The 27,617-nt window shown below is 45.0% G+C and overlaps 1 protein-coding gene and 1 pseudogene across 1 annotated transcript; one reads left to right on the top strand and one right to left on the bottom strand.

The window, feature by feature from the left end:
- Nucleotides 1-1,867: 1,867 nt before the first annotated feature.
- LOC148812398 (T-cell surface glycoprotein CD4-like) lies at nucleotides 1,868-9,673 on the bottom strand. The gene is made up of 5 exons (XM_088908620.1): nucleotides 9,631-9,673; nucleotides 9,152-9,484; nucleotides 7,968-8,247; nucleotides 2,647-2,760; nucleotides 1,868-1,886 (listed from the first exon to the last, which is right to left on the bottom strand). Exons 1-5 carry the CDS (start codon nucleotides 9,671-9,673, stop codon nucleotides 1,868-1,870), a joined length of 789 nt encoding a protein of 262 aa, XP_088764746.1.
- Nucleotides 9,674-9,696: 23 nt separating this feature from the next.
- On the top strand, nucleotides 9,697-27,404 carry LOC148812399 (uncharacterized; annotated as a pseudogene).
- The last annotated feature ends 213 nt before the right edge of the window (nucleotides 27,405-27,617 follow it).

A 27,617-nucleotide genomic window follows, 5' to 3' on the forward strand; every position in this document is an offset into this window, starting at 1 on the left:
AAGTAAAGTACAGAAGTACACTCACAGAGTGCTTAGCTGAGCTGAAAAAACATAAGCAGGTTGAGTACTGGGAATCAAAATGGATAAATGTATAACTCATAAAAAATGTATTTTATCAAGTCTTCCAGTGGAGAACTAGTTAAACTGGATTGAATTGTCCTCTTACACAATAATCCTGTGAAACTGTGATTTCTGTTAGATTTATACATTTCCTGTCTCCAGTTGTTTTTTTCCACTGCTTTAATATGGATTAAGGGGACCATCCAGACAACTTCCTCTGAAATGAAATTTAGGAATCTTTTGTTGAACACTGGAGGGAGGGATCCAAATTTCTAAAAATTAAAATTTATTCTTAGATTAAGTATCTCTTTATTTCACATGAAAAATCTATATGCTTGGCAGCAATATTGTAAAGTCCTTGGAATTTAAATATATAGCTACAATCATAACATAGATAATGCAAGATATCCATCCATCTCTATTATCTAACCTCTTTATCCAGTACAGGGTCACACGGGAGCTGGAGTCTGTCCCAGCAAGCAACAGGCACAAGGCAGGGTTCACGCTGGGCAGGACACAAGTCCATCACAGGACACACACACACCCTGGACAGGACACCAGTCCATCACAGGACACACACACACTCACACACCCTGGACAGGACACCAGTCCATCACAGGACACACACAGACACTCACACACCCTGGACAGGACACCAGTCCATCACAAGACACACACACTCTCACACACCCTGGACAGGACACACACATACTCACACACACCCTGGACAGGACACACTCACACACCCTGGTGAGGACACCAGTCCATCACAGGACACACACACACACACACACACACACACACACCCTGGACAGGACACCAGTCCATCACAGGACACATACACATTCACAGATTCACACACTCACACCAGGGCCAATTTTCCTAGAAGCCAATTCACCAACCAGCCTGTCTGTGGACTGTTGGAGAAAAACTGGAGCACCTGGAGGAAACCCGCACATGGAAAGAACATACAAACTCCACACAGACAGCACCCCCAGGAATCGCACAATGTACTCTTTTTGCTCATTGTGAGGCAGCAATGCGAACCACTATTTCAGATCAAGAAATTTTTGCTTGGCAGTTATCTTGTAAAGCCCTGAGAATCTAAAAAACACACAAATATAATCATAAAAAGGATAATGCAAAATTATAAAAAATCTTAATTGCTGATAAAAGCAAGGCCCTTGCACTGATAGGGGAGTCTTGCAACAGTAGTTGTTCTGGAAAGCATCAGGAAGTTAGGCTCTGCCTTTATTTACGCTATTGTTTTTTTCCGAACTCTTCAGTGCAATTACAGGATTAAACAGTATCCCTGGTCTGGCCAGAGAATTGCATGAAAAAATATACCATACAGAAGCAAAGACTGGTGTGTGAGTTTCTTAAGCAGTAAACAAGAAAGCAGCCAAACAACTTAGATTGACTAATTCTTTGAGTCTCGCACAAGCTAGTGAGCCCTTAAGTGATGTTCAGCACGACGACCGCAGATGTTTCCATGAGCTCAACTGCTCTGTATATTTACTCTCTATCTTAGGCGTATGATTTTCACACTGGGCTCAAGAGGAGAGGGGGCTGGGGAGGAAGGTGGAGACTCTGGTTTCAAACTTGAGAACAAGTTTGCATTGAGCTTCCTGTCTTGAGTAAATCGTCAAGAAGAAAACAGAAGCACCCGCCAAAAACTCATGTGATGGCAAGAAATAAAACGGTGTAAAAATGGATTCCACACAGGCCTGTGCCCCTGTTTTCAAGACCCACAGACTGTTTCTCAGACATCAGACGCTTTTGATTCTGCAGAGGAGAGCTGCACCTGTTAGACAAGTGGTGCCTTCCTGGACAGAGGACACAAGACAGGTCACATGAGAGGCAGCTATTGGGCACAGCTGGCCCGATGGGTAGTTAGTAGTTAATCAATCTGAAGGTCTCAACTAGAAAAAAGTAAATCACAAATTTTCTGCAGCTTGTTCCATACCCCCACTACCCTCTGTGTAAAGAAGAGCCTCCTTTGCTGATACTAACCTTTTTACCTGAATAAAACTCACTCAGTGCAACAAGGTGGAGCAATGATTATTATTTCTGCCTTGCAGCTTTGAAGCCTTGGGCTCAATTCCCTTGTGGTGCTGTCTGTATGGAGTTTGCATGTTCTCCTTGTGTTGGTGTGTTTCCCCCCACAGTCCAAAGACATGCTTGGTGGGTTAACTGGCTTCTGGGGAAATGAGCCCCGGTGTAAGTGTGTGTGTCCATCCTGTGATGGACTGGTGTCCTGTCCAGGGTGTGTGAGTTTGTGTCCTGTGATGGACTGGTGTCCTGTCCAGGGTGTGTGCGTGTGTGTCTTGTGATGGACTGGTGTCTTGTCCAGGGTGAACCTTACCTTGCGCCTATTGCTTGCTGGGATAGTCTCCAGCTTCCCCTCAACCCTATGCTAGAAGAAGCGGTTCCCCTCCGTCAGCTGCAGTACTCTTGTCCGTCGCCGCCTGCGCTATTCTCTAATTGTTTAGAAAGGAAACCTGTAAATAAGAGATCCCATCTGTTCATTTTCATTGCCCGCTTCAGAGAAGACACCAGCGCTGGGCGGGGTCTCCATGACGTCACCAGACCGCTTCACCACTGGTGACGCACTCGCCGTCAGGAAGTCGCTCCGCGGGTTTCATGGGAGTTGTAGTTGTTGTTCCTGCAGCTGGTTTTTGAGCTTGCCATACGAAGGCACTGGGACAGGGTTACACGAACACGAATTCCCACGATTTCCATCTGTTCAGCCTCGATTTACGTTTTAGATCACCGTCGCGACACTGATGTTACAATGTTCAAGAGCGCCACCTTGTGGATCCTGTGTGTTTAGGGTTTTAATGCTCCACTCGAACTGCTAAATATTTTCTTCCTGTCCTGTTGTCAATCAAGTCTCTCTTGTACGGTCGTCACACACACCTCGCTCTGCAGTGGAGTTTCTTATAAGAGCATCTAAATGCATCAAAGCAGGGAAGTGTTGATATATTTGGAAATACAGTTACCCAAATACCAGCTCCCATTATTTACAGATCAGCCCCTTGCCATCAGTATAGTAATAACAGCAGGTGGACACCCCGAGTTCATAGTGGTGAGACTCGGACTTCTATCGCTACAAAAGCCGAGTCTAAGCGAGATCTCATCAGCAAAGCAGATACGGACACAAGACAGACGAGACGATATAAACACAATCCTCATTTTTTAGTCACTTTTTATTGTGACTGTGATTCTTCTCTAGAAGGAGATTTTGTGATTTGAACAGTCATGATGCTGTGTTTTGCTAAGTTGCAGGGTAAAATTAATATAGATTTTTTCCTTAAAATATTAAACAGTCCCTTAAAAATGTACCAGGATGAGTAAACTAATGAACGGAGGCTTTAGTTTGATTTAATGTTTTGCAGAAAGAATTATCAGTAAGTGGAAGCAAGAAGCCTCTAACCCAAGACGGAAAAACAAAATGCTATGTGTGATATCTTAGTTACATTCAAACAATAAGTGTCACCAAGTCAAAGAGGAATAAAGGTTTTTTTACCACGAAATAGCAAAAATGAAACTAGTGTTGGAAATACTGGTATTCTTAAAAATGAAAGCTGTAAGGCACCTTAGCTGAAACTGTTCTGGTATAAAGCAAGGAATGTTATACAACAGGGACATTGAAGATACCTGCTGTAGCTTTAACTGCCAACTGCATAAACATGGCAACTTCAGTGCTGCAAAGGTTTCATCTCTAACTCAGGCAGCTCATTCGAAACCATCTGATGCTGCAGAGGCGGTTTTAGGCTGAGCTTAAAGACAGACGTGATCTGTGAAACAGCCCTGGGGATGTTAAGTCTTTTTTGAAAGAGAAGTAAAAATACAAGCTTACAAGCTCCCCTCACAAACGGCAAGGGTTACGGACTGGCAAAAGTCCAGCTAGAAAACAGGCGGCTGGTTTCACTGAGTTCCTCTCGTTCTCGGCGAATACAAGCTGTGATTATTCCCCTTAAAAATGACTAAGGCAAGCACATGCACCATACTTCAACACAAGAAAGCAATACAAGTGCATTGCAAAAGGATAATGTTGCCTACATTGAATTTTCAGACTTGAGACCTAGCAACAGAACGACTGTGCTTATCTGGCTTTTCTCCACAGTTTATAAAACACCCTTATTGACGGCATCAGACTTCAGACGGGATCTTAAATTCAAGCGGCTCACACTGGCTTCGCTCTTCCTCATCTGTAGGGCTCATGTTGTAGTTAATCACTCCTGGCGATTGGAAGGGTTAGAGAACATTAAAACTGCACCAGTAACCAGGATTAAGCTGGAGAAAATCCTCAGTGCAGTGTTTTTTTCCCCCCACACAGACCTGTCGACTTTTCCTCATCTGGTCAGATGGTGTTAGTGGGGCCAGCAGGGGGCGCTCTCACCCTGCAGTCTGTGTGGGTCCTAATGCCCCAGAATAGTGACGGGGACACTGGATTGTAAACAGGCGCTGTCCTTTGGATGAGATGTAAAACTGAGGTCCTGACTCTCTGTGGTCATTAACAATCCCAGGGTGTCTCTCGAGAAGAGTAGGGGTGTTACCCCAGTGTCCTGGTCTAATTCCCCCCCTGGTCTTTACCCATCATGGCCTCCTAATAACCCCCCTCTCTGAACTGGCTTAATCACTCTGCTCTCCTCCCCCCGGGGTGCTGCTGTGTGGGGAGAGGACTGGTGGGGGTGCACACTGGGGTGGGGTGGGGGGATCCCCATGTCCTGTAAAGCGCTTTGAGTGGAGTGTCCAGAAAAGCGCTATATAAGTGTAAGCAATTATTAGATGAAGCACAGTCTGGCTCAGGGTCTGTCAGCGGCACTTAACTCCACAACACTTCCAGTCACTCACATAGTAACACGGTGAACGTTATACAGTGGTGTGAAAAAGTGTTTGCCCCCTTCCTGATTTCTTATTTTTTTGCATGTTTGTCACACTGAAATGTTTCAGATCATCAAACAAATTGAAATATTAGACAAAGATAACACAAGTAAACACAAAATGCAGTTTTTAAATGAAGGTTTTTATTATTAAGGGAAAAAAAATCCAAAGACATGGCCCTGTGTGAAAAAGTGATTGCCCCCCCTGTGATTGATAAACTGTGGTTTATCACATCTTTGGAAAGCTGAGTTCAATTTCTCTAGCCACACCCAGGCCTGATTACTGCCACACCTGTTCTCAATCAAGAAATCACTTAAATAGGACCTGCCTGACAAAGTGAAGTAGACCAAAAGATCCTCAAAAGCTAGACATCATACTGTGATCCAAAGAAATTCAGGAACAAATGAGAAACAGAGTAATTGAGATTAATCAGTCTGGTAAAGGTTATTAAGCCATTTCTAAAGCTTTGGGACTCCAGCGAACCACAGTGAGAGCCATTATCCACAAATGGCGAAAACATGGAAGAGTGGTGAACCTTCCCAGGAGTGGCAGGCCGACCAAAATTACCAAAATTACCCCAAGTTCGACGACTCATCCAAGAGGTCAGAAAAAAACCCACAACAACATCCAAAGAACTGCAGGCTTCACTTGCCTCAGTTAAGGTCAGTGTTCATGACTCCACCATAAGAAAGAGACTGGGCAAAACTGGTCTGCATGGCAGAGTTCCAAGACGAAAACCACTGCTGAGCAAAAAGAACATAAAGGCGCATCTCAGTTTTGCCAGAAAACATCTTGATGATCCCCAAGACTTTTGGGAAAATACTCTGTGAACTGACGAGACAAAAGTTGAACTTTTTGGAAGGTGTGTGTTCCATTACATCTGGCATTAAAAGTAACACAGCATTTCAGAAAAGGAACATCATACCAACAGTAAAATATGGTTGTGGTAGTGTGATGGTCTGGGGCTGTTTTGCTGCTTCAGGACCTGAAAGACTTGCTGTGGTAAATGGAACCATGAATTCTGCTGTCTACCAAAAAATCCTGAAGGAGAATGTCTGGCCATCTGTTCGTGACCTCAAGCTGAAGCACACTTGGGTTCTGCAGCAGGACAATGATCCAAAACACACCAGCAAGTCCACCTCTGAATGGCTTAAGAAAAACAAAATGAAGACTTTGGAGTGGCCTAGTCAAAGTCCTGACCTGAATCTGATTGAGATGTTGTGGCATGACCTTAAAAAAGCGGTTAAGGCTCGAAAACCCTCCAATGTGGCTGAATTACAACAATTCTGCAAAGATGAGTGGGCCAAAATTCCTCCACAGCGCTGTAAAAGACTCATTGCCAGTTATCACAAACGCTTGATTGCAGTTGTTGTTGCTAAGGGTAGCCCAACCAGTTATTAGGTTTAGGGGGCAATCACTTTTTCACACAGGGCCATGTAGGTTTGGATTGTTTTTTCCCTTAATAATAAAAACCTTAATGTAAAAACTGCATTTTGTGTTTACTTGTGTTATCGTTGTCTAATATTTCAATTTGTTTGATGATCTGAAACATTTCAGTGTGGCAAACATGCAAAAAAAATAAGAAATCAGGAAGGGGGCAAACACTTTTTCACACCACTGTAGAGCTGAAACATGTTACAACCGATTTTTTTTATAGTCCCGTTCGTGGAAAAGGTTACAGTTTACAAAAAGACACGAATAAAGCAGGTGAGGGCCTTAAGAAGATTCTCAGGACGACCAGCAGGCCTACTGGTTCAGCTGCCTGAATCACACACCTATAAAACATACTTAAACATCACACTACGAGAAACAAAAAAATAAATTAAAGCTTAAAAACAGCATTGCGGTAAATGGGGAAGAAAAGCTTAAATATCCCATTTCAGCAATTAGTTAAAATGTGAAATTAATGAACCCCGCAGGTTACAAGACTTGTGGTCGGGTTCAAATCCCATGTCCAGCTGCAGAGGGAAAAGCCCATTCAGAATCCAGGACCTGCCCCTAGGGGGCGTGAGTGTCCAGGCTCCTTGTTCACACAGCTTCGATTGTGTCCTGCAGCTCAGCTCTTTCCCTGATTTTATCAATGTTTTGTTCAAGCCAAACCAGCGAATCTGGTAAATTATCCACGCAGGAGGTCAATTAGAGTGGTTTTCTGTGAGGACTTGATTCAGCTCTGTGACACAGGGATCAGGTCAGGAGCAGCAGGCAGGAGAGGGGCCCCTCTTTGTGAAAGTGAGGTTCCTGTGGAGAGAGTCGCCCCTGAATGAAGATCATCATTCTCCTCCTCCATATAAAATCCTGAGTCTTTTCTCTGCTCTGGGTCTTTCACAATAACTGTGTCTGAAGGGCTTACTGTAGAAGCACTGGGAGAACTGGATCCACTGGGAACTGGAGTAGAATGTACAATTACCGTAATCTCTTCTCCTTGTCCATCGTCTTCAGCATCAGTGAGCCTTTCCAATTGTGATTCCTCCAATTGTCTGTTTTCTACATTGCTATCAACACTGTGTTTCTCTTCTCTCTTCTCTTGAGCCACTTTTTATAGAGAACAAGGCCCAGTACACCTCCCACCAGCACAATCACTGGCACAGCGACACCAGTAACAATTCCAGGCCAAATCTCTGAAAAACAGGAAAGAGAGAATTTAATGGGAGCTGCAGTCCCAGTTTTGTCAGGCCAGTTATTAAATCTCAGTAACCAAATAAATTAATTGACAGTACCACAAAATTTTAATAATTCCAAATAAAGCACTAAATCAGGTACTATGGGAAAGTTGGCCTTGATCTTGCCAAGGGCAAGAATTGTGACGTGATGCGGCCCTTCCTGCTCACTAGTCACAGTGATGACTGATGTACTGAGATGAACGAAGTACAGATTGTGCAGCAGATATTTCACTGATCAAGTAAATTGTATTTAAACAGTTGCTTGATTTTGTCTACTGAGATTGAATGACAGAAGACAATTAATTTAAACTAATCTGCATCTAACTAAATTTTTCCTGTAATGAAGACTCACCTCACCCAGTGACAGTGACGATCGCAGTGCTGATGGTGTTTTCCTGAAGGTCCCTCACTGTGTAGCTCCCCTGATCAGCTGGTGTGAGGGAGCGCAGTGTCAGAGAGCCATCCTGCACCGACACTCTCTGCTTGTACCCGGGGCCAGGGATCCCTGTGCTGCTCAGTAAGACTCCGGGAGACTGGGCAGATCCTGCAGGATCAAACAGCACCTCCACTGGAGCAGCAGTGTGGAGAGGGAGAGTCAGACTGTCTCCAGACCGCAGGGTGAGGACTTCTGATCGAGCTGAAATTCAAGGAAAAGAGCAGAGTGTAAGAATGATGCAGACAGCAATTAAACAGCTGTCAAGACTGCACGCACTCAGAGGAGACAGTAAGTCTTGAAATTGAAGATAGTTTCATAACAGCAACACTGATTTAGAGTTTTAAGTTAAATATATTCAAGTGCTATAATGAAAAATCCTTAAATATCAGGAAATCAATACCTTATCACATTTAGCTCCTATAAAAGCAGATGTCAGGGACTGACACTCGTAAAAGAGTCACACTGTGCAAGTTCCCCACTGGAGCCCCACTCCTCACCTCCTACAGTGATGTGCACAGTGCTGATGGGGTTCCTCTGGGAGTCCTGCACTGTGTAAGTGCCCCCGTCTTCAGCTCTCACACTGGAGATCTTCAGCACCTGGTCTTGAACCCAGGCCTTCAGCCTGCTGGAGTCTGGGGTCACAGTGCTGTCGAGCACAGAGCACAGCCTGCGAGACTCTCCTCCCTCAGGCCTGAACCACAGCTCTAAAGCCTGCTGTGTGCGCAGAGGGACACTGAGGGGGTCTCACCAGGAGAGACTGATGTTCTCCTCGTGTCCTACAGGAAGACATTGACAAGTGATCAGTCAGCAAGACCAGACAAGTCACATGGCCTTTTCCCAGAATTCCCTGTCTGTCCTGAAGAGTGAATTCAGTCAACATTGTTTAAGCTGAACCCCGGCTAAAATTCACCAAGGGCCCTGGTCTGGGGTTTGGGATGAAGGAGAAGGAAGAAAAATTATAAACAGAAAATGCTGGTGCACCCTAGAGAACTGAGAGAGAAAACAACTGTAGGTCAGGTTAGTCGACACGAGTCAGGAATCACTACACTGTAAACACCCGATTCCCTCAAACTGCTCGGATCACAAGGAAGGAAAAGGAGATTACCTAGAACTGTGAGCTTCACATCTCTGAGGAAGTTCCTGTTGCTCTTGTCATCCACAAATCGACACTCATAGATATCTTCATCCAAGAACGTCACGTTATGAAGGATCAGGGAGAAATCCCCATCTCTGATCCTCTCTCTGGACAGCTCAGCTCTGTTCTCGAACCTAGGGCCAGTGCGGTTTAGCCCTCTGTTGAACTCCAGCACATAGTGGTCAGCTGTCTCCCACTGTATAATCTTTCTCTCCTCCGGAGTGTCTCTGTAGGAGCTCCCATCACAGGGTAGAGCAACTGTGTCCCCATAGAGCCCAGATACAGAGAGGAGAGCAGAGCACACTGGGAGACAGAGGACAGAGACAGAGAGAGACTTCAGCTCCCTTAAAACACACAACAGTGAGACACAGCACTCTGGACGTGACTGTAACTGCTTGTGGACAGCATTTCTTCACAGGCGAGCAAACGACAACTCTGATCTCTGATACCTTGAGTGTAAAACACCGTCAGGACGATACTCAGGACCAACATGATGAGGGACCTGCAGTAAGGATATGAGCGACAGGAGTAAAGCTATAACAGAAAACAATGACCCTGATGTTTTAGTAGTAGCAGAGTGAGGAGTTCATTGCCCTGTGTTCGTGTACACTGGGATTCTTATTCGCACTGAGCTCTCAGGGCATGCACAATACTACACACGTACTGTAGAGCAAACGGGTGCTGGTATAACACCATTTTTACCGTTATTGTGATTAAACAAGCAATGACTGAAATGACATTTAATTCGAGAAACTTCTCAGACCGAACAGTTTTCAAGAACATTACTTACTTTCGTAAACGGCGCGCTGATTATCCGAGATCAGCCTCGCCCAGAAATGTGAACTACGCGTCACTGGCCCCAAAAAAAAAAAGTTTTCTTTTTTTTTTAATTCCTAGTTGTCCAGGTTTGTCTATATGCGGAGGCGTATAAACCGTTTAGCGTTGGAGCGGAGGCATGCCAGTTTCCCCAGAGGGCGCACTTCTTATCTCATTAGGAGACGCGATGAGCGCAGACTAGTCCCGATTTCTTTCAACGGTGGAGTGAATCACAAGAAACCTGCAGAGTGTTATTCGTGTGTCAGAGGACGCGGGGGGGTTAGAAAGATTGAGGATCTCAAAGCGTTTCCTGGGTACCTTCCCCGGTGCAGTGTGTGATCATACACGTCTGAACAATTGTCACGGAATAACAGCATTTATCTGACTCGGTTTTAGGCAGTGGGATCGATTTCAGGACACGGACGACGGGTATGAGCGACCTCGTGCTTACACGGGGTGCAAACTGTATCGTGTCATCATTAATCTCCGGGGGGAGAGTCGGGCTGTGTGCGTTTTGCAGCGCCGCACATGGTCAGAAACGCTCAAGCCACAGAGCCAGCACAGCTGTCGGGAGCCTGGACGTGCGGTGATTGCCGAGTGTGACAAGCTGCTCACACACGGACACGATCGCTGCGGATCTCGTAGATACGAGGTAACGCGATAAGGTTGAAGGCGCTGTCGTAGTCTTTAAAGTATCCCTCTGTAGCACACTCTGTGTTGACGCGCTGTATTAAATGTAACCCAATATGGACACTAACGAAACATTTCTTGACAGTTTTAACCAACGGATCTGTTCGGGTGTCTTTTGTCGTTTTTATGTACTTGCCGGTTTGGTAACATGAGCACTGCAGGATTTAGCAGATTGACAAAAAAAACGGAAGAGAGTACTTTGTTTCTGTTTCGGTTTTGGATGTTTGCCACGGGATTCTGCTTCCTAGTTATCGAAAATGTATCGTTTTTCCCCCTATTTTGTGTCTACATATCTACTTGTAATATTTACTTAACACTCAAGAGATACAGTAAAAGGAGTTGTAATTTACAAATCAATCATGAGCTTTAGAAAAATATTACATTCATGATATGTCATTGGATTTTTTTGGTTTTACTTTATTGGGTGTGAACTACACTTTACTGAAATGTTCATTGTCATAAATACATCAGCCCTGGGAGAGCTACTTTGAAAAACAGCTTCTTCAGCAATTATTATCAATGCCATGACCAAGGGGTGACCGTGTTTAAAAATGTTTTGGGCCTCAGCTTTTGTTGAGATGAATTCTGGTGTAAGGAATGCTGTTGTATGTTGAAGCTGATATCCTGACTTCTCAAAACACAGCTGGCTGAGCTCCTCCAGTCAGGACAGGCAGCTCTTCTGTACACACTGGGTGGTGGGGGTGGGGAACAAGCTGCCAAGCCCTGTTGTTGAAGCTAATACCTAGCTTCTCAAATCCCTCCAATCAATTAGCTACTTATTACCAAATGGCTTAGATGGCATCCTCTCATTTGTGACTGTGTGCTAACATGGTGTTCAATATTTATTCTTCATCAGGCTCTGGTGTCCCGGGACAGGCTGGGAGGAGCTGAATGTGGCTGTGCTGACCGCTGAGCTCCTGGCCCAGGAGAGGAGGCCTGTCCAGCAGTGGACAGGAGGAAGACTGCGGGATGGAGGTGTTGTAGTGCAAGGTAAGGAAGGTGAGAGTGTAGAGAGGAGAGACGTGGCTGTCGGGGAGAGTCAGTGATTCTCCTCACCCTCTTAGACCAGTATCAGTAAATCTAGCTGTCTGATGCATGATCTTCTGTTATTTTTTTAGATTTTTGAATGAAGTTGCTTTGTATATCATGATGCTTTCCAACTCTGAATAAAGTTTTCAGAAAACCTTTCCTGTGTTTGTGGCTGTGTGTTCATGAACTTCTAAAAAAGTTACTCTAGGATTATTGTGTAACTTACCCAAATGCCATGGGTCAGTATATCATATCTACTCTGGTAACCTGCTTTATGGTTTTGTCAGTCCCCTAATGCTGAGATCTGGTTGAGGGAGTTAAATGGGTGTAATAAACACCTCAATCATCTGATGATTATGTTTTGCAATAAAAATAATTCTGCTCTCAAAGGTCAGTGATTCAGTATTGAGTATAGACCAACAGATATTTCTTTGTGGTTTTAAATCTTACTCTTCTTCCCAAAATACATACACGTACCCATCAGCATGAGTGAGTCTGATCCTGCTGCCAAAGGTGCTTCTAAAGACTACTGAATACTCAGGCTATCGGCACATTGAAGATTTTGTTTTTGCATTTTTATTGACTTTGTACTCATGATGGATTTTGTTGATCAAATTCAGATCAAAACTAGATTGAGCGTCAATTTTCGCAATCTACATACGAGATTGGTACTAATTCAGGTTATACAGCCTCAGAGGACAAAGGGACAAACGTCCCTTGAGAGACCTTGTGATGAATGTAATTCATACAGACATCAGTGTCGTCGATATTTGAGCCCTCAGCCCTCGTATTAGTGCTGTGTGTGGATCTGAACTCTCAGTATGTTAGTATATTGCAGGTTGTTTCAGTCTGCTGTGTTCAACATGTTACGTAGAGCAACAGACTCTTAATCTCAGGGTCATGGGTTTGAGCCCCATGTTGGGCAGTGCAGTTTTTCATCAATTTCCCTTCGGGACTGATAAAGACTTAGCTATCTATATTGAAAGGAATAATATAAAGGTTTTGGTTTTTCTTCCTGGAAACTATGGAGTAACATGCAACATCTTTGCCAGTTGTTTTAGGTGATAAAGGTCTGTTTGTTAAAAGTTGTAAAAAGTGAGGAAACTTCCTGAAAGTGTTTTCTTGCAACGAGACTGTGGAACTTGATCGACTCCTGGTCTTTGCAATGCTGTGAGTCCTGCTGTCTGCTCTTGTCTAAGAGCACTGTCCAAAGAACAGCAGAGGGTGCCCTGACACTGTTGCTAATAAAAGGAGGATTTAAAAAGCAACACCAGTTTTCTGCTAAAAGATTCCAAATTCTCATTAGAATTTAGCTCTTGCGGAGGCTATCTTTGTGAGATCTGCAGTATTTCGGAGTATCATGGCTTGTATCCTTTATACTTTTACTTAATTGAAGTCTCTTTAAATAGTCTCTTGATTAAAGTCTCTCAAGGTGGAGTGGTGGCACTGTGGCTCAGGATCTGTGCCTGTGGTTGGAATGTTGCCAGTTCAGATCCCACAGCTGCTTCAAATCCTACCCCGTTGGGCCCCTGAGCAAGGCCCTTAACCCCAACTGCTCCAGGGGTTGTTTAAATGGCTGAAACTGTGCTCTGACTGCAAGCTTCTCTCTCCCTGTCTGTGTGTCTCATGGAGAGCAAGCTGGGGTCTGTGAAAAGATGAATTCCTAAGGCAAGAAATTGTATAGGGACAATAAAGTGATTTTATAATATAGAAGAACTAAAGGCTCCACTGCAACCAGTGACATCTACTGTCAGCTCCGGGGTATCACAGCTCTAGCGTTGGAACCAGCCCTGATGCATTGACAGTCCGGGGAGAAAATTGAAGTCAAATTGAAGAGCTCTTCCTCGATTATTCTCTGTTCTGTTCTTTCTCTGGTTTCTTCATCTCCTGCACTGGCTTTTGAAAAACATGTGCATTAATACTACACTCGATAGGATAGATAGATAAGACTTTATTAATCCCGTAGAGAAATTGATGTGTTAACATGTTAGCACACAGACACAAATGAGAGGAGGGCATCTAAGCCATTCGGTAATAAGTAGCTAATTGATTGGAGGGATTTGAGAAGCCAGGTATTAGCTTCAACAACAGTGCTTGGCAGCTTGTTTCCCACCCCCACCACCCAGTGTGTACAGAAGAGCTGCCTATCCTGACTGGAGGAGCTCAGCCAGCTGTGTTTTGAGAAGTCAGGATATCAGCTTCAACATACAACAGCATTCCGTACACCAGAATTCATCTCAACAAAAGCTGAGGCCAAAAACATTTTTTAACAAGGTCACACCTTGGTCATGGCATTGACAATAATTGCTGAAGAAGCTGTTTTTCAAAGTAGCTCTCCCAGGGCTGATGTATTTATGACAATGATTGCTGAAGAAGCTGTTTTTCAAAGTAGCTCTCCCAGGGCTGATGTATTTATGACAATGAACATTTCAGTAAAGTGTAGTTCACACCAAATAAAGTAAAACCAAAAAAAATCCAATGATATTTCATGAATGTAAGATTTTTCTAAAGCTCATGTTTGATTTGTAAATTACAACTCCTTTTACTGAACCTCTTGAGTGTTAAGTAAATATTGCAAGTAGATATGTAGACACACAATAGGGGGGGAAAACGATACATTTTCGATAATCAGGAAGCAGAATCCCGTGGCAAACATCCAAAACCGAAACAGAAACAAAGTACTCTCTTCCGTTTTTTTTGTCAATCTGCTAAACCCTGCAGTGCTCATGTTACCAAACCGGCAAGTACATAAAAACGACAAAAGACACCCGAACAGATCCGTTGGTTAAAACTGTCAAGAAATGTTTCGTTAGTGTCCATATTGGGTTACATTTAATACAGCGCGTCAACACAGAGTTTGCTACAGAGGGATACTTTAAAGACTACAACAGCGCCTTCAACCTTATCGCGTTACCTCGTATCTACGAGATCCGCAGCGATCGTGTCCGTGTGTGAGCAGCCTGTCACACTCGGCAATCACCGCACGTCCAGGCTCCCGACAGCTGTGCTGGCTCTGTGGCTTGAGCGTTTCTGACCTTGTGCGGCGCTGCAAAACGCACTCAGCCCGACTCTCCCCCCGGAGATTAATCATGATGACACGATACAGTTTGCACCCCGTGTAAGCACAGTCGTGTAACCACGAGGTCGCTCATACCCGTAGTCCGTGCCCTGAAATCGATCCCACTGCCTAAAACCGAGTCAGATAAATGCTGTTATTCCGTGACAATTGTGCAGACGTGTATGATCACACACTGCACCGGGGAAGGTACCCAGGAAACGCTTTGAGATCTTCAATCTTTCTAACCCCCCCGCGTCCTCTGACACACGAATAGCACTCTGCAGGTCTCTTGTGATTCACTCCACGGTTGAAAGAAATCGGGACTAGTCTGGCTGACAGGTGATACGGCGGCTGTACATAGGGCCAGTGACGCGTAGTTCTCATTTCTGGGCGAGGCTGATCTCGGATAATCAGCGCGCCGTTTACGAAAGCAAGTAATGATCTTGAAAACTGTTCGGTCTGAGAAGTTTCTCGAATTAAATGTCATTTCAGTCATTGCTTGTTTAATCACAATAACGGTAAAAATGGTGTTATACCAACACCCGTTTGCTCTACAGTACGTGTGTAGTATTGTGCATGCCCTGAGAGCTCAGTGCAAATAAGAATTCCAGTGTACACGAACACAGGGCAATGAACTCCTCACTCTGCTACTACTAAAGCATCAGGGCCATTGTTTTCTGTTATAGCTTTACTCCTGTCGCTCATATCCTTACTGCAGGTCCCTTATCATGTTGGACCTGAGTATCGTCCTGACGGTGTTTTACTCTCAAGGTAAGAGATCAGGGTTCTCGTTCCCTCGCCTGTGAAGAAATGCTGTCCACAAGCAGTTACAGTCACATCCAGAGAGCTGTGTCTCACTGTTGTGTGTTTTAAGAGAGCTGAAGTCTCTCTCTGTCTCTGTCCTCTGTCTCCCAGTGTGCTCTGCTCTCCTCTCTGTATCTGGGCTCTATGGGGACACAGTTGCTCTACCCTGTGATGGGAGCTCCTACAGAGACCCTCTGGAGGAGAGAAAGATTATACAGTGGGAGACAGCTGACCGCTATGTGCTGGAGTTCAACAGAGGGCTAAACCGCACTGGCCCTGGGTTCGAGAACAGAGCTGAGCTGTCCAGAGAGAGGATCAGAGATGGGGATTACCTCCCTGATCCTTCATAACGTGACGTTCTTGGATGAAGATATCTATGAGTGTCGATTTGTGGATGACAAGAGCAACAGGAACTTCCTCGAAGATGTGAAGCTCACAGTTCTAGGTAATCTCCTTTTCCTTCCTTGTGATCCGGGCAGTTTGAGGGAATCTGGTGTTTACAGTGTAGTGATTCCTGACTCGTGTCGACTAACCTGACCTACAGTTGTTTTCTCTCTCAGTTCTCTAGGGTGCACCAGCATCTTCTGTTTATAATTTTTCTGCCTTCTCCTTCATCCCAAACCCCAGACCAGGGCCCTTGGTGAATTTGAGCCGGGGTTCAGCTTAAACAATGTTGACTGAATTCACTCTTCAGGACAGACAGGGAATTCTGGGAGAAGGCCATGTGACTTGTCTGGTCTTGCTGACTGATCACTTGTCAATGTCTTCCTGTAGGACATGAGGAGAACATCAGTCTCTCCTGGTGAGACCCCCTCAGTGTCCCTCTGCGCACACAGCAGGCTTTAGAGCTGTGGTTCAGGCCTGAGGGAGGAGTCTCGCAGGCTGTGCTCTGTGCTCGACAGCACTGTGACCCCAGACTCCAGCAGGCTGAAGGCCTGGGTTCAAGACCAGGTGCTGAAAATCTCCAGTGTGAGAGCTGAAGATGGGGGCACTTACACAGTGCAGGACTCCCAGGGGAACCCCATCAGCACTGTCCACATCACTGTAGGAGGTGAGTAGTGGGGCTCCAGTGGGGAACTTGCACAGTGTGACTCTTTCACAAGTGTCAGTCCCTGACATCTGCATTTATAGGAGCTAAATGTGATTAGGTATTGATTTCCTGATATTTAAGGATTTTTCATTATAGCACCTGAATATATTTTAACTTAAAACTCTAAATTAGTGTTGCTGTTATGAAACTATCTTCAATTTCAAGACATACTTTCTCTTCTGAGTGCGTGCAGTCTTGACAGCTGTTTAATTGCTGTCTGCATCATTCTTACATTCTGCTCCTTTCCTTGAATTTCAGCTCGATCAGAAGTCCTCATCCTGCTGTCTGAAGACAATCTGACTCTTCCTCTCCACACTGCTGCTCCAGTAGAGGTGCTTTTTGATCCTGCAAGATCTGCCCAGTCTCCCAGAGTCTTACTGAGCAGCGCAGGGCTCCCTGGCCCCGGGTACGAGCAGAGAGTGTTGGTGCAGGATGGCCCTCTGACACTGCGCTCCCTCACTCCAGCTGATCAGGGCAACTACACAGTGAGAGACCTTCAGGGAAACGCCATCAGCACTGTCTCCCTCACTGTCACTGTGGGAGGTGAGTCTTTAGTACAGGAGAAATTGAGTTAAACTGATCTCCACCTGAACTTACCTGCATATAAAGAAAATACTTGACTTCAGCTGTTTTAGTGCTGATTTTCTCCTGTGGTTTGAAACCAGTCACACCGGTCCAGTGTTTCAGCTGGTATTTCAGAAACTGGAGTTTTCCAGCTCCTCTCCTGGTGTTTCTTGGGCTCTGAGCTGGGATGTGAAACCGGGCAGCAAGAACGCTGTCAGACACTGGCTGCTAGATAGTTTTTTTTTTCCTTCTTGCTAGATTTGCTTTCTGTGTAACTGTCTCTGTTCTTGTTTTTTTAGAGATGAGGAGTGTGTCATGGGTTGGAATTATTTTAGTCATCACAGCAGCAGTGGCTGTGCTGATGAGTGCTGGACTGGGTGCTGTTGTGTGTAAGAAATGGTTGAAGATGAGAGAGGAGAGAAGCATGATACCAGTTGCATGCAACAATATTAATATCCGTAAAGAAAATGAATTCCTTTAGGGGTCTGAAAGGTTCAGTGATGCTGTGTCCCTGCGCATGGAAGAAGACGATGGAACAGGAGGAGAGATTGTTCCAGCGCTGAAACCCCAATCTACTCCAGTTTTCCCAGTAGATAATTCTCCCAGTGTTACTCCAGGAATCCCTTCAGGCACAGTTATTGTGAAAGACCCAGAGCAGGGGACAGTCTCAGGATATCCATCTGAGGAGGAGGAGGAGGAAGGTGAGCTGCCTCCTCCAGGTGAAGAAGGATTAGTCCTGGAGCTCAGTGGAGTGACGACCCCAGCTGACCCTGAAGACCAGGAGCCCAGCTGCTGTGTGGAGGAGAGGCAGTCGAGTCTGGAAGAGGCTCTGCTGTTTGATGGAGGAGATTAATGACAGCAGAGACGGAGAGAGACATGGTCAAGCCCAGGACGAGAGCTGCTGACGTCACAGTGGTGAGATTATTTCACTTGTCAAGGTGAAGGGACTCCCAGCTCTCCTGCTGTACTGGGGATACAGACTGATCAGAGAGAGACCCCCTGGACTGACAGCTCTTCTTCACCTCCACCAGTCTGATCTTCATCCAGGGGCGACTCTCCCCACAGGAACCTCACCTTCACAAGAGGGTTCCCTCTCCTGCCTGCTCAGCTGTGGTTACGAGTGAGCCCACTCTCTGGTTTCCCCACTGTGGGGCTGCCTGTGGGGAGCAGTCTTACTACTTGGTGGCTGGATCCAGTTGGGTTGTGGCAGCTCGGCCACCTAGTACTGGTGGACCAGTAGGTGGCGCTCTGTCTGATGTCTTTCCAAACTAGAGATGACCAGGGACACTGAGCCGTAGGAGGTCAGAATTAGATCCAAAGAGGTCCTGACTGCTTAATTGGTTAATATTCCAGAGACATTGATTGTAGGAGCAGGCGTGTGGAGTCCCAGCGTCCCAGAGTCCCGGCTGTATCTGAGCTTGAACTATCCCCTCCTACACATGAAACACCCTGGGATTGTTTGGAAAGACAAGTGCCAAATGAATGCAAAGCAGTATTAATAATCAATTAATGCCAGCAGTATTCTTTCAATTCTTATGAGTATTGATTAGAGACAGATTAGCAGTATTCATAGTCAAGTGTCCTGACCTCATTCCTGGCAAGATCAGAGCTTGAACAGGCTAAGGTGTATGGGTGAACAGTGCCCTCCTATGTGTGAAGCACCTTCGGGTCCTTTAGGAAGAACGATAATGCAATATTGATAACTTTTTTTTTTCTTGTACCTATCCAGTAGGAGGTGCTTTATGAACATCCCTTCAGGGTGGGGGTGTGTTATTTATTCTGCTCAGTGTTCTGGTCCATGTCGCTCCCTCTGTTAACAGCAGCTTCTCAGCACTGTCTCCAGACTGAACTGCAGTGCTGAGGGACGACCACAGAAGGAGTCTGTGATGGTCTACAGTGTGTGCCATACACTGACACAATATGAAGCTCATTGCACACTGACAAGTCTGACTTCACAGCGACGGTCTTCTGCTCTCCACTCTTGAATCCTCGTTCTCCTGACTTCTTCAGATCTACCGGTCTGTCACGCTCGATACCTCCCCCAGTTCCCAGCAGGGCTGATCTTGATCTGGGATTGTACATTTTACTGACGGTGTCTAAACACTGGAGAATCAGCTCCACCATTTTTCAGGAACCAAAACACAAGTTACCAGAAGCCTAGATGCCTCTGTGTCCTATGGGATTTCGGGAATAACTGAAAAATTGGAGAGAGGGAGAGGGAGCAGAAGTCTGCAGAGGGAATTTACAGTATTGATATGTCTTATTTTCATTTGCACATATCTAGAAGGAAGTGTGTTAGGAACGTTCCTTTGGACGTTTTTTTATGTGTAACACTCGGCTCTGAATCGATCAGATCTGAGTGTTTTGAGTGTATCATTGCACTGCTACAGCATCTCTATATCATACAACATCTCTATATGTGTTACTGGGAGCATCACACACTCCAGGCTGGATTATGCACTGATTAGAGATTTGTTTTTTTAAATGATGAATTGGTTTGTGCACAGGTTATTGCCAGTCATTCACAGAGTATAAGAGAAATCTGGAGCCCTAGGAGTTTTTTTTTTTATTTTGCTCAAAGAGCTTTTAAGCACTTAACATATAGAAGTGAGTCTGGATACAAAACTCCTGAATGTCCCAAAGTGGGAAGCTAAACAATATAATTTCTGGGAATAAAAAAGATTCTTAAAACCGGTTTGCCGAATAATATGAATCGTTGCAGAAGAATCTAGACTGTATTAAATGGGACTAGAACAGTGGTTCTCAAACGTTTTGGACCAAGTACCACCCCTAATCCAACTAAAGCATCCAGGTACCACCTACAAGTCATCATCTCATGGGAACCCCAGAAATTCTCAATGACCAACATGAGCGCGCGTGCACACACACTCACACACATATAATAAATATTATAATAAAAACTTTATTTGATATAGCGCCTTTAAAGGTGGCTTCCCAAAGTGTTTTACAGAATAAAAACAGTAAAAACAACTAATAAAAAAGCACCATTTCAGTGAGGGGGTGAGCCTGTTCAGTCGAGCAAAGCAGAGGTGAATTAATTTTTCGAGCCTTGATACAATTCACAACAGTCTAACAGATTTTAAATCGATATTCATTTTCTTGACGGCAAAGTTCTCGCGGTGGATGTTGCAATTCGTCCATTCATTTCTGAAGCAACCTCTCTAATTCGTGCAACTACACTGTTATGTCTGCTTGTCAAAGCTCTAGCTCCGTCCATACATATCCGTCCGGCAGCCATATCACCCTGCAACTCACAACTGGCAACCCACTGAAGCTAAGCAGGTGTGAGCCTGGTCAGTACCTGGATAGGAGACCTCCTGGGAAAAACTAAGGTGGAAGAGGTGTTAGGGGGGCCAGCAGGGGGCGCTCACCCTGCGGCTCATGTGGGTCCTAATGCCCCAGTGTAGTGACGGGGACACTATACTGTAAACAGGCGCCGTCCTTCGGATGAGATGTAAAACCGAGGTCCTGACTCTCTGTGGTCATTAAAAATCCCAGGGTGTTTCTCGAAGAGAGTAGGGGTGTAACCCCGGCATCCTGGCCAAATTTCCCCATCGGCTGTTATCAATCATGGCCTCCTAACAATCCCCCTCTGTGAATTGGCTTCATTACTCTGCTCTCCTCCTCACTGATAGCTGATGTGTGGTGAGCGTTCTGGCGCACTATGGCTGCCGTCGCATCATCCAGGTGGATGCTGCACAGTGGTGGAGGGGAGTCCCCATTACCTGTAAAGCGCTTTGAGTGGAGTGTCCAGAAAAAGCGCTATATAAGTGTAAGCAATTATTATTATTATTATTACAAACTCTGACGCGTTTTATCCACTCGATGCCATTCTCTTCGATAAATTCATTCAGAAGCTGAAACGTGCTCTGCTGTAGTTCCTGTTGGTAGCGGTTTACAGAACAGAAAGTCCTAACGGGACGTGCCCTCAAACTCGTATCTAACCTAAGCAAACGAACCGGCCAAATCGACTACAGACTCATCTAATTGCAGTGAGAAGCATCGGCTCATCTGAACGCGCTCTATCAGCGTACTTTTGACATCATCCGCCGTTTCAATAATTCTGTGAGTGACTGTCTTTCAGAGGGGGCAGCAGGTCGAGCTGTTTAGCAGCTTTTTCTCCACACATAATACGTGTCAGCTCTTTTGCCAATGGCAAATAAGGTTCTTCAAAAATAGCGCTTTAGCAATCCGCAAGCTTGCATTTTTCCGCTTTTACGTATTTATTTCCGTATTTATTTTAAGTTTTTATTTCATGCGCATGGGAGCGAAACACAGAGACGCTCGGTGTATTTTTCTCAAATTAACTTAGAACAGTTCTTAAATATTTTTCTGTTATCTATCACACTTTCCTGTGCTCACAAGATCACCACCGTTCGTAGCACGCATTTCTATGCATTCCTGTGTTTACAACGTTGGCATTGTTCCAAAATCACGCACATTCTCCTTTCTCCCTATTTGCTGGAGATACAGTAGCATTTTTTAAATACAGTTGGTCACTTGCGTCCGTAGCATGCATTCCTATAGAGTGGTATAGAATTACAGAGTATTTCTTATGTCCACTGAAGTATTAGCGCGCACTGTATCGTAGTACGTAGGCTACGATAGGCTACGAATTCAACACGTATTAAAATACAAAATATGAAAACCCGTCCCGATTTTTCACAGCACAGGACACAGTTCCAGGGTCATTTGGCGTACCACCTGGCGGCACGCCGCGTACCACTGCCGGTCCGCGTACCACAGTTTGAGAACCACTGGACTAGAAGATACACGGTGTTGCTGAATGTCAATAATCAAGTGGCAGTGTTTCCAGTGGAACTGCCAACAGATTACAAGCCATGATGTGATTTCCCCTGTAGTGTGGTAAAAAAATACCCATTGGGTGTGTACCTACTAGGTTTTTTGTAATTTTATATGTTTTCGGTACATGTTTTCATGTCTTGTGCCCTGTGGTTGAGCTTTCTTAGGAATTTCATGGTTTTGTGGTTTTGCGTTGATGGGATTTTTTGTCTATGGGGTGTCGCATCCACACCAATCTGACCTTCAGCTGTCTAGAAGTTTTTTTATCTATGTATTTGTGAATTTTTCTTTGTATAGATTTATGTAATGTTGTTAATTGTGAGATGTGTCTATTGGAGCCATATGAACCAGAGGGATTTTAGCTCTCTGGGTTTGTGCAGTATTTACATTAAGTTTTCTTTTCAGTTTTGAGATTTCAGATCGGGGCTTTGACTAGGCCTGTTTATAAAAGCAGGTCAAGGTTCATGCTGCAGCTTGTCTTTGGGGGGTCTGTGATCTCGTCTCCAGGTGCCAGGGAGAGACAGGGTATGCAGCAGATCTGTTGTCGTCCAGTCTCGGGGAGGAGTGGAAAGCCGAAACCTGCAGATTCACTTGTGGCTTCGTTCAGTAGGAGTTTGTTCAGTTCCTTTGCAGGTTTTGGCTTTCCAGACCTTTCCTCTTCTCCCTGAGTGGGACTCATTCCCGCCTGCTGAATGCCCTTCTCCTCCCTGCTCCTGCTGTTCTCCTGTGCCTTATTGATCTGCTGCTTGCCGTGAGCTGTGGAATGAACCTTTACCTTTTCCTGTGGAGCCTGTACAGGCTCCCCACTGGAATGGCTTCAATACATGTGCCATGTACTGTATGTGAGTGTTATTCATTGCACACCCAAGGTACATAAAAGGTTATTGTGTGGGCAGTGGGAGTGGGAAGCCCAGCCATGTGGTTGAAGCCGATACCCTGGCTTCTCTCCAGACACAGCTGCAGAGAAGTCAGGGCAGGATGCTCTTCTTTACACAAAGGGTGGTGGGGGTGGGGAACAAGCTGCCCAGCCCTGTTGTTGAAGTGGATCCTTGCCAAAGAATCATTAATGAGCCATTAACTACCAATATCCTCTTCCTGTTGGTGGCCTTACTTTTATTCTTCAAGTGCCGTCTTTGTGTTGGGTGCTGGCAGTATGAGGGAACTGTTACTGTTACAGGAGGCCATGTCCTAGTCTCTGAGATAAAACAAACACACTTGAATGTTGCTTTAATATTGAGACTTAATCAGAGATTCAGAGGAGAAGAAGATGGAATGAGCCAAGTTGTAATTTTTTATCACACAGCAGGCACTTAAAATATGTTCCAGATCATGCAATACTGCTGCTGTGATATTTCAGATATTTGTTCCCAAACCTGAGACTGGGCACGATAACTGGAACGGTCTTCTTTCAGAAGATAACATAGACCTGTACTTTTATCACTTACAAACACCAGTTCGGTTTGGAACACTTGTTGTAAAAGATTTATTTTATCAATAAAAGAATCAGACACAATGGGCTTGTTTGTCCTTTGTCTTCGGAAGGTGTTCTTATTTCGGAAGCTTTGAGTCCCAGTTTTCCGGTCTCTCTGGGTGCAAGCCCGAGAGCTGCTGTCCGGATCTGAAGTGACAGCGGCTCTCGGGCTCCCACCCAGAGAGATGGGAAAGCTGGGACTCAAAGCTTCCGAAATGTTCCTTGTCCCCGAGCCGAGAAGAGACGGATCCTGGGTTTCACCCTGAGTGCAGGCTGGGTTGGAGTCTTGAATTAAAGAGACCCCCTTAGTTTATTAAATTGATGTATTATTTTGATGTTGTACCTCACTACTGCTGGTCCTACATGGGGCTTATTTTAATGTTTACAATTATAAAAGCGATTTTACCTTTTTTTTTACTTGCATGTTTCTGTGTTTTCTGACACGTTACTCAAGTTCTGAACTCTACCCCCACCACCAGCTCACACTGATGCTCTCTTTTTAAAGATGTGTGTTATTTAACTCGTTGTTGCTGCTGCTGTTTATGTTTCTGGTGTTTCCTCAATGTCTCTGTCCTGGAGCCTACATGCACATAAGCCTTTCATTGCACTTGGGCAGCTGACCGTGAACTGGACTGGGGTGAGTTTCCCGAAAATGATTAATCTTAGACCCTAACGAGCACCTTTACGATGTACGTACGTAACGTACATGCTACTTTTTCTTGCGTTTCCCAAACCCCTCTTAATCGGTCATTTTACGAGTGAGTATAAAGTACTTCTTTGCTAACCCCGCCCATGAAGTCGCTTAGCAAAAAGCATCACAAGTCGATTGAAAAACAATCGATTGACAATACTTTCATTATATGGTGTCGGTTTTGGTCCTTCAGTGGGATGAAATCGAGTTGTGAAAAAGAATATGAAGTCAACATGACATCATAATTTAACAACCATTTACCGTAAGCGAAAGCGTATAGACAGGCACAAAATGGGACACATTGTTTCTAAGAGAAAATAAAATAAATTACTGACATGCCATAAAACAAAACCAAGATTGACTGCGTGGACAGTTTATGTGTCCTGCACGACATCTTTGATTTAAAGCAATATTTTTGGTGCGCTGCCATTGTTAAGTGTTTCAGTGTTTCATGAGAAAAATACTATTGGAACTCCTTATTAACATGACATCTGAAAAAATTAACTACAAAGCTTGGCATGTGTCACTCAACAAATACAGGACCTATAATAACATTTAAAAACAAGTAGGTCTAAACTTTACCTTCAACAACCACGACAGAACATAAAACGGTATTCGAACTTGAAATATTGTATCGACTGCGGGTTTCGGTAGGGAATGGAGCAGGCGTGGGACTCAGGGAATGGGGTTGAACAACACATGTATTAACTCGAATCGGGAAAGGTACACACACAGGGACAGGGGTTACAGCACTGCACCTACACTAACATACACACACACGAAGGGGTGAGAGACTATCCCTGCCTCCGTCCCATTATATACAGTCCGGTAGTCCCCAGGTGCTGTTCTCAGCCCGCCTTGCGTGCGCATGCTAAAGCGCCCTGCGTGGCTCTACATTATAAATACATGTTAGGCCCAATGATTTAACTTAATGCATTACTGCATTTCATCATGAAAATCATATCATCTTGTCAAGTATAAAACTTAACTTTTTTTTGTGTGTGCATTGTAACGGATTGGGGATCTCTGGGCATGCACCCTCGCCGCTCCCATACAAATACAAGTAGAAGAGAAAATACAGATAAAAGAAAGAAAACATAAACAGAACAAAAAAACAATTAACTGCCAGCGGTAATGAGGTAAATATCTATGTAACCAAGTTATATGTTTACATATATCAAATGTGTTCCTTGCTTTAGCTTAAGCTTTAACATTTAGCACGTTCTTTGTGGAATTTAAATACAATTTAAACTTCACCTCAAAGGTACTAAAGGAGGGAGTGTTATTGGACCATTTGACTTATGAATATGAAATTCACCCAGGCAGACTAATAAATTAATTACTGTATAAATAAATGTTCTTTTTCCAAATTTCCTCTTACATGGTACAACAAAATATCAAAATCCTTAATATAAAATCTTTGTATTCTAAATTTCCAGAGAATTGTCATGACGTGAATTTAATATGCTCTGCCTGGCGATCTCTGCCGCTAAGGTTGGTGCAAGAAGCACTTAGTGATTAATGAGTGGGTCGGGGACCACGTAGATTGCGAAGGATTTAATGTGCTACTTTAGTTACGATGGATTTTGGGAAACACTCTTAAATTAACGATCGATCTTAAGATCGAGTTTACGGTGATCTTAGCACTACGATGCATTCGGGAAACACCCCAGTACTACAGCATTACTGTTGTTGCTTGAAGGCCAGTAAATGAACACAGATTTTTAAGATGAAATTTGAGTCACTTTGGAAAAAAATATCTGACACAAGTGAATCATCATGAACATGCGGTTAAACAATTTAGTTAGTTGATGCTCAAGACTAATTCCCAGATGTTTATGTCTGTAAATTTATTTCATAATGACTTTAAAGTCACATTTATTAAGAAATGTCTTGAGCAAACTGAACTCCTCTTACCTGTGGAAAGGTTGGTCTCCTCTCATGTGAATCCTCCCTGATGCTCCTGTCTCTCCTCCTGTTACAGTGAGTGAAGGAGACCCTGCAGTTGAACCCAGACTCCAGCCCCGCCCCTCTGAGCTGAGACTGGTGCTGCTGGGCAGGACTGGTGCTGGGAAGAGCGCAGCAGGAAACACCATCCTGGGCTCAGAGGAGTTTCTCTCTGAAGCCAGCAGCTCCGAGGTCACTCAGGAGAGCTGGGAGGACAGGACATGTGTCCGGGAGACGGGTGACTGTAGTGAACGCTCCAGACTGGCTCCACACTGGACTGTCTCAGGGGGACAGGAGACGGGATGTGGGGCTCTGTATTAACCTGTCTGCCCCGGGACCCCACGTCTTCCTCCTGGTGACCCCGCTGGGCCGATCCTCAGGGGAGGAGAGGAGGACACTGGAGACAGTCTTGGAGATATTTGGGGAGAGGGCCCTGGGACACACCATGATCCTGTTCACCAATGCTGATGAGCTGACCAGCAGGACCCTGGAGGAGTTTGTGCAGACAGGCAGCAGGGAGCTCCAGTGGCTGCTGGAGAAGTGTGGGAACAGATATCACGCCCTCAACAAGGACAGGGGTGGCACTCAGGTCACAGACCTGCTGGAGAAGATAGAGGAGCTGGTAGCAGGAAACAAGGGCAGCTACTACAGCACTGAGATGTACCAGGAGGCCGAGTCCCTAATCAGACAGAGGCAACTGCAGATCCTGAGGGACAGAGAGGAGAGGAGACAGAGGGAGGAGGAGAGACTGAGGGAGAAGCAGCAGAAGGAGCTGCAGAACCACCTCTGCAGGATGGAGGAGGAGATCCAGACATGAGAGGAGAAGATCAGAGCACTGGAGGAGCAGATAGCAGAGCTGGAGGAGAGGGATGAGGGGAGGAGGAGAGAGCTGGAGGAGAGAGCTGGAGGAGGAGCTGAGGAGAGAGAGAGGACAGAGAGAAGCAGGAAGTGAGAGAGGAGCAGGAGAGGGAGAGGAGAGAAATGGAGGAGACACAGAGGAGGGAGATGGAAGAGCTCAGGCAACACTATGAGGAAAAGGCCAAAGAGGAGGCAGAGAGACACAGAGAGACTCTCCAGCAGGTCAGTGTGTCGAAAACACAGTTCACTCCAGCAGGACAGGAGCACAGGAGCTGCAGGAGGCAGATAGAGGAGCTGAGAGAGACAATAGAGAGACTAAACACAGTGGTGGACAGATTTACTGTGTGGCATCAGAGACACACAGGAGGTACAGGAGTGTGATTGAGGACCACAAGCAGCACATTGAGAAGAAGGTCACAGAAGATAACTGAGACAAGAGCACAGACAGCCCGCGAACACAAAAGGGCTTTTCTCCAGACAGCACCCCTGTAATTTTGGGGTGTGCTTTTTTTCCTGTTCTATCTGTATTGGGGCTGCCTTGAACAGCACCCCAGTTCTTTATTAAAGTCTAAATTATTAGTCTAATCAAAAAAC

The sequence above is a fragment of the Atractosteus spatula genome (genome assembly GCF_055471065.1).
Source record: "Atractosteus spatula isolate fAtrSpa1 chromosome 10 unlocalized genomic scaffold, fAtrSpa1.hap1 SUPER_10_unloc_3, whole genome shotgun sequence".
Taxonomy (NCBI): Eukaryota; Metazoa; Chordata; class Actinopteri; order Semionotiformes; family Lepisosteidae; genus Atractosteus; species Atractosteus spatula.

Excerpts from the sequence above, each read along its gene's own strand:
- LOC148812398 (XM_088908620.1), bottom strand. The coding sequence starts at position 9,673 with ATGTTGGTCCTGAGTATCGTCCTGACGGTGTTTTACACTCAAG. Across the intron at positions 9,485-9,630 it reads GACGGTGTTTTACACTCAAG|TGTGCTCTGCTCTCCTCTCT; the intron begins GTATCAGAGATC and ends TCTGTCTCCCAG. Across the intron at positions 2,761-7,967 it reads GCGATCGTCACTGTCACTGG|TGCCTTCGTATGGCAAGCTC; the intron begins GTGAGGTGAGTC and ends ACCCTGTCCCAG.